Here is a 7,641-nt window from a genome sequence, read left to right on the forward strand (position 1 = left end):
AGGATGATGGTAATGGTTTTGATTTAATCAAACCATGACACTTTTAATCTAATTATAACTGCATGTAGTCAGTCACAAGCAATGTAAATCCTTTTTTGAATTTAGGATTATTTCTTTCAAGATTAAAGGCAGATTTGTGCTCATGAGTGCAAATGAAAGAAACCAGGTGGTTAATTGTGGTTTTAAACTATTCTTTAAGGTCAGAACATGACAAACACTTGATGCCAAATAGTGCATCACTTCACAAATTTGAGGTTAAACATTCAAAACAATGATGATTAAATATTTTCACAGCAAATTAGTAAAATTAAGTTAAAGAAAATTTCCGTCCCTTTTCCTCAACAAAATTACCTTACTAGAAAAATTAAGTGCTAATTTGTTTGTAATTCAAATGAATTAAATCATTGAATTTATTGAACATTTGTTATAGTGTTTTTGAGGTAAATAATATCGCCATAATTCTTGTTATTGTTCTATTGCTCAGCCCTACCATTTAGTGATGGTAATACACATAGTTGTAGCAACCGTACACCCACACACTAACCTAATCTAACAAAATGGCTTGTATTTTTATTAACCAAAGGGGTTTTGCAGAAAATGCTTACATTTCTTAAAGTAAGGTTTAATTTTGGTACCGATACCAAAACTCAAGTATTATATTGGCACTAGTATCAAAGAAGTACAAACAATCTTTACAGTCAAAGCAATAAAATCGAATTTGGGATAATCCCATTTGTTCCCGAGGCTGTTTCGCCCGGTTCAGGGAATTTCAGAGGGTCAGTGTCTTAAAACAAGACAGCATAAAGAAGGTAAACTGGTTAAAGAAAAAAATGCTTCAAGACAATAGGATTGTAGGAGTCCATTGTAGTGTAACATGTAAAATAACATTTCTTACAGTAGCAACATGCAAAGCACCTGAAGTGTCAGGTTAGAGGGTGTCTGTGTGATGTGGCTGTTTGAATGTCGTCCTGATAAGAGGGGAGAACAATCCAAAGCCAATTCGAACCAGTAGCGTTGTGTATGCAGTTGTTGCTGTTCTGTCATTGCTATTGCATCACCATCTGACCTTCTTCATTCTGACCACGCACACGTGTGTTGCCAGGAAACAGCAGCATCAGGATGAAGGGCTTTCAGCCTCTAGACCTCTCAGCCAGCAACACTGGCCTCATTCTTCACACCAAGTCCTCATCATTCAACCATCCCATTATTGACACGTTTATTTGTCTTTGAAATCTTCATTTGTTCCTTCTAAAATCTATGTAATTAGTGAAGATGAAGTCCAGAATATAAATGTTGTACTCTTTTCTATTTTGCCGTCCAAAATTACAACCGGTCAACTCACATTTCTGTAGTCAGAAGTCATACCAGGCAACAAATCAGAAAACAGAGAGCATGAGGAAGTAAGCATGACAGTGACAAAAAGGATGCATAAAAAAGACCAAATAGAGTCCCAAAAGTAAAAAGGTTTCAGCCAATACCCCGCTAACACACATAGAGATTCAAAAATGATCAAGATTATGTAAAAAACAGACTTTTTATTTTTAATGTCAGAATAACTAAATAGGCAAATATGAAAACAATATGATGTTAAATTCATGCATGTATTTTTACAGTGTTTTCTGAAATGTATGTGATATTTAGAGGAGAGGAAACAAAACAAATGGTGTCATTATCTAAACCGAAAGGATATTTCGCTACACTAATACATACATTATAAATAGTGACAATATGTTCAGATGCATCACTATCTTAAAATGTTTTGTAAATTAGTGTTTTGTTAAGCAAATTGTTTAACTGTGTACGCATTTCTCTTTTCAGTTTAAATTGTTTAAACTTAAAAACTGAAAAAAGTTCAATTAATCAGGCCACTCCTCCCTTAATTTATAAAACATTTGCCAAATCAAAGTTTATTTCTCGGAATTTGTTCAGCAAGTTGTTAATTTTTGCTGACAAAATAAGTAAATCCAGTTTATGCAGGGTTAAATGATTAGTCTTAAGTCTTTACCTTTTCTTCAATGATCTCTCATCATTATAGCACACACAGGCCCTCATTCTGATAACACACTTTAAAATGCCTTCATTCATCAAAATGTTCTCTTTAAACAGTAAAACCATCTGCTGTGGAGCGTGCTGTGAGATAAATCACTTTGTTTGAAATGCTAATCAGCCTGGGCGAAGAATTTTCTTGAGTCTGGTGAAATTATCTTGGAATGGGTGGAGTCCTTAGATTAACTCCCCTGTATTCCTACATTTGAAACTAATAATCATTTCCTTGAGTTTCTTAGTTATTTGTTTAAAAAAATCATTGCAGCAGGGGGGTCATATCTGATGTTCCTTGTTTCAAGACAGTGCCACTTGATTGAAGAAACAGACTGATCTGCACTGTAAAAATAGAGACTTTTGGCAAACTGCTTAACAAATTGGGACATTTCAACATTTTCTATTGTACTAAATAACTTTTTTAATATTTTGTGTAGTTTCAGATATTCCATTCAGTCTAAATAAAAATCTAAACACTTGATAAATAACTTTTAATACCTGTTAAATCGCTTAGTTGAAGAGAAAAATCACAAAGAAACCTAACTCCTGAAAATCCAAGGCTCTAAGAGAAGACTAAGCTGCCCTGCTGCAATTATTGGTTGATGAACAAACTAGACTGGCAAAACTTTTTTTTAAAAACGCAACTATTTTGAGAATTGTTTCAGCTATTTTACATACAAAATGCCAATCATTCTCTGCTTCCAAACACAGGGATTTGCTGCGTTTCTCTGTAACCTTTTTATTCTTTTTTTAAATTTCATAGACCAAATGATGAGCCATCTAATCGAGAAATTATGTTTTTCATCTTAACTGCACAGAAAAGTTGGTTCTGTAAAATTATTATGATTAAGGCTTTGCTCTCTTTACTGTAAGAAAGCAACCAGTCCACGTCTGCCCTCTTTTCATTCAATTTGACCCTTATTTTCATCCAAATTAGTACCACTGCTCTGTTAGAACATTACATATTTGTTCCAACAATTCAAAATACATTAATTTGATGTGTGTGTGTGTGCATGTATGAGAGAGAGGTGAGGTGCTTGTCACTGTAGATGCAGATCTACTGATGGCGGAGGGAGTCAAGTTAAGTAGATGAAGAAAACAACATGATTGATCACATCTGCCTGCGGGGCCCACCTCCGGCCACCCTCCTCCACCGCCACCAGAAGCAGCTCCTCCTTCTCTACTGTACTCCTCCTGGCTCATTATTCAAGCGTCACGGCAGGGGGTTTCGCATCCTGTCCCTGCCCCACCCACTGCCAGCCGTCCCCTTCACCCTGCCCCGAGGGAAAGGACAGACCCCCGAGCCAGAGCAGGGGCTGACAAAGCACTTTCTTTGAGAATATCTGCCCCACCGTGCCAGCTGCAAACCCCCGAGGCCCAAACATGGATCCACACAAAAAGTCAACCCCTCCACCCAACCTGTCTTCCTCCTTCTTCTTCATACAATTCCAGTTCAATTACATTAAAACAAGCATACTTCAGTGAGGAGGGGAGGTTGGGGGGGGCAAATTCCCGTTCAATTCAAAGATCAATGGAAATTGAGTTTGTTTTTCAAAATGTGGTTATGTGGAAAAGCTGGGACAGGAGCTGGAAGGAGGGTTTGGCTGCTTTGTTTTCCAACAATGTGAGGTGATAGAAAGGCTAACAGTCAACACTTGTGCACTTCTGACCAGTCAGTAACGGGTTAACCAGCTGGACCTTAACATCTGTCTTTCTTCTTTGGCTGCAACTAACAAATATTTTTCAGATACATGCTTTTCATTGCTCTGTGTCGGAAATGTGCTATATCACTGAAGCTGCCTTGCCGGGCCTATTTTCTGGATTTACTCAATCATGGGTGGGGGGGGGCGCCCACTCCAAAATTGAACATTTGCAATTAACAGTCACAAACAGTGCAAACCATCACAATTTAAAAGCTAGTACTAGAGAATTGTTTGGTCTTTTCGCTTTAAAAAATGACTTGACTGAATTGTCGATTATTAAAAATAGTTGCCAATTATTTTACTCTTGATCAACAATTTGACTAATTGACTACTCATTTCTGCTCTGCATTATTCAAAAAGGCCTTCCTTGCTTAGAATTATCATTCAGTATAATATTAGATTTAAAATATAATGGGAATTTTTTGCAATTTTCTCTTTATTGTATTACAAGAACTGTTTTCAAGGTGATGTGTACATTTCTAAAATACCTTTTAATTTGGTGAATTTTACTGTTTAGAAATAACAAAATTACTGAAATTCCAAATTAATGAAATTGATTATTTCAAAATTAAATCCTGTTAAAAGTATCTTCAAGCAACTGTTTCCTTTGGCTTATTCTATTTGTTGTTTTATGTATTTAGTTATGTTTTTACTTTGTTTTATTGTGCCATGACAGATGCAAAAACATTGCTCAACAAGAGATGTTCAAATCTTTCAAAATTATTACTTAAAAAGACTTTCATTACCGATTATTGTGTTGTTTGCTTCAATTGATGTATTCATTGTTTTGTTTATATAATGTCAGAAAATTGTTCTTTTTTTTAAAAAAAAAAAAGGGCTGTTACAATTTCCTGAAGCCCAAGATGAGGCCTAAAATTTCATGGCAAGAAACGGTTCAAACCGCCTCCAATATTTAAAAAGAAAGACAGTAAAACAACACATTTGAGAGGTTGGAACCAGAGAATATTTAAAGTTTATTACTTTAAATGATAAATTAATAAACAAAATTGGTGACAGTAAATTTTCTGTGGCTCGACTAATAATTTTTTACTAAAATAAAGGTTTTGAAAATCATTTTAATCTATCATTTTTTGTAACTATTAGAATGCTCTATGCAAATACCACAATTACAAAAGCAAGAAAACTTGTTTTGACAAATCCATCGAATTTTCTATAATCTTTATAGCCTAATTAAGTGTTATTCTGCAATCAAGTCACACACAAATATACCAATCAAAAGACATAGTCCATGTTAACGTCCACATAAATCACAGTGAGCTGCTCAGTTCAGGAAGAGTGAAAGGAATTTTAATCTTGTAAATGTCAATAAATCTTCAGTCACCCACATGGGGCACGATATGCGACTGGCGCCTGGGACAGACACTGCTGGTGAAAGGCATTGTGGGGCGTTTGGACCTGGAACTGGTCAATATGGAACATATTAAAGAATCATAAATTGTAAGCAAACGGAATAACCGATGGGGAAACTTTTGTTCCAGTGTGATCTCCAAGTGAGTAAGCAGCAAAGTCAGTGTTATTTACAAGCGGTGACACACACAAATTCGACCCATCTTGCCTGTTTATCGCTTTTCCTTCCCCTCACCTTCGTTTCCATCTTTACCATCCTGGACAGCGCATGCAACACCGGATTTTGGGGACTAAGGCTTTTGGCTTAAGGGCGTTCTCCAAGTTCAAAAGTTCACCTTTTACGATCTCCCCGAGCCTGACCGACCACCTCCAAATAAAAACATTCCGACCTCTGTTCCCAGCCCAACTCCAGCTATAGCGCACACACACACACACACACACACAGCTCAAGGAGCAAGCAAACACACAGTAAAGACAATCCAATCATTTCCACTTTCCACAAACTCAGCTACATTTCAGAACAAAATGCGTTCTCGTATGATTGCAAGCCACCGCTGGTTAAGATACACTGAACGTTTGACAGCCTAAACTTCATGTAGCAGGCATAAATGACAACTAAACACTGCTTTCACACTACTGTGTGTTTCTTTTCTGTGTTTATTTCCATTGCACGCATTATATTAGCAAGTAGGCTATGTGGAGTTTGGATAAGTGGCTTTGAGAACGGGCTGAAGCGCAGGTAAGCTGCTCATGCAGCAACAGTGATGGATGCGCTGATTGGGGCTAATCAAAAATAGTGCAGCCATGCTGTGGTGTTTGGAGGTGAGGAAAGGTGTGTTCCAGTCACACACAGCAGCAGTGTGTTGTGGTTAGACTGTAGTGGTGGTGGTGTGTGAACATGCAGCTTGTGTTTGCCTACCGTTAACGGACTTGGCGTTGTTTCTCTCGGGGTAGTCGAACCCATTCGTCCTCTTCTCTATTTCCATCCTCCTGCATGGGCTGATCCCGAGTCAGCCCGATGTCGCCTCTCACCGACACAAAACAACCTGCACAGTGTTGATGGCGATGATGGTGATAATGCAGTCTGAAGTGGATCACGCTGCCACTGCTTTGTCTCTGTCCTCAGCCTGGCTGGCTCAATGCTCGGACCGCCGTCCCATGATTTTGCCTACTGTTTCCAGTCAGCGGGGAATTACTGGATCCACACCCCCAGGAGTGGTGCGTTCGAGGTCTGTGAAGAGGGTAGAGGATATCGGCTTGTTATGGCCAATGAAAAAGCAGACGCAGAGGTAGCCTAACTAAATAATGTTCAAATCTTAAAGCAAGACTAGTAACTTTTGACAAAGGAAACAGCATCTCTTTCAAATGAAAAGTAGAATTCATAAGCAATTCATTAATAGTAATCAATAATTGCAAAACGGTGTACAGTTCTAGTCTACATAAAACTGGAGTAAAACCAAAATAATAAATAACTCCCCAAAACACTGAGCCAAAATCTAATAATTGTGTTGTTAATTGAATATATAGCCTATAGTTATGGTATTTAAATTTAAAAAAGGGCCATACTTTTGTTAGAGTCTGTTCCAAAACTTTACGGTTAGATGTGTAGGCTACAAACCAGAGTAAATGGCTATGTGAATTTGTTGGTTAGTTCGTCCTACTTCCTTGAATTTAAGTGTGCAAAAAAGACCGAGCCTATTTTAAATCTAAATCAATAATTACATTCATTTCTGTTCAGAACTCGTCATAGTGATATGGCATCTATCTACTTTTAGGAAATATGGTGATTCCTTTTTATATACAGTCTGTGGGTGATTCCCACATGACCTGAAGGCAGCAGAAACACACAACAGAGATTACGCAACGCATGAATTTAAATACTGCAGGCATTATGGGAAATGGAGTCACATTCTGAATCTGATGCGCAGTTAGGCAAGCCGAAAGCTAGCATGCTAATAATAGCCAACTGTTATTATCTCTTGTTTGGGACCAGGCCTACACGTTCAGCAATACCAGCCAATTTTAATTCGTATTTAAGAGAGATGTTTCAGTCAGAAATAGTTAAGAGTATGTAGTGCCCCCTGGTGGTCACACTGTAATAATGTGTGAAAACAAGAAACGTTTTCAGATTGATAGCCAAAGTCAGCTGCTGTTAGCAAAACCCCTTGTTCTGCTATCAAATGTTTTAGCATTTCTTAATAAAATGTCCAGTTCCTGAAGCGGGCCGGTAGCCTAATCGTCGTTTGGGTCTAGTCACAGAATCCGATAGCTCACATATTTTGGTGTTACACCGGCACATCTACATTTCACCCTTTAGCATACCCTACCGCGACTTTTCTTGAGCACCATCAACCCTGACAAGCTGCCGGTAGGCCAACTCTTTCTTGCACTCCCCATAAGGTGCTTTAGGCGATTTATAACGGCCCTATATAAACTGCATTACCCAGGGGGCACTACTTACGGTCACCTGGGGTGAGTCCAATCTCAAAATGTTTTGTACGGATGTTAAGGTTTATGCCGAGTTTTGCAT

General features: G+C 38.0%; 1 protein-coding gene across 3 annotated transcripts in view; it reads right to left on the bottom strand.

Moving 5' to 3' along the window:
* Positions 1-7,635, bottom strand: part of LOC123960491 (nuclear receptor subfamily 6 group A member 1-A) — a 98,156-nt gene extending 90,521 nt beyond the window's left edge. For 2 of the 3 annotated variants that reach the window (XM_046035262.1, XM_046035260.1), the window contains exons 1-2: positions 7,439-7,496; positions 6,031-6,342 (exon numbers count right to left, since the gene is read on the bottom strand). In XM_046035262.1, the coding sequence (XP_045891218.1) occupies positions 6,031-6,097 (67 nt within the window). In that variant the 5' untranslated portion in view covers positions 6,098-6,342; positions 7,439-7,496. Of the gene's footprint in view, positions 1-6,030; positions 6,343-7,438; positions 7,497-7,572 lie in introns of those variants that run through there. The other variant, XM_046035261.1, reaches the window with a different exon arrangement.
* Between the last annotated feature and the right edge of the window lie 6 nt (positions 7,636-7,641).

This window comes from Micropterus dolomieu, linkage group LG21 (genome assembly GCF_021292245.1).
Source record: "Micropterus dolomieu isolate WLL.071019.BEF.003 ecotype Adirondacks linkage group LG21, ASM2129224v1, whole genome shotgun sequence".
NCBI lineage: Eukaryota > Metazoa > Chordata > Actinopteri > Centrarchiformes > Centrarchidae > Micropterus > Micropterus dolomieu.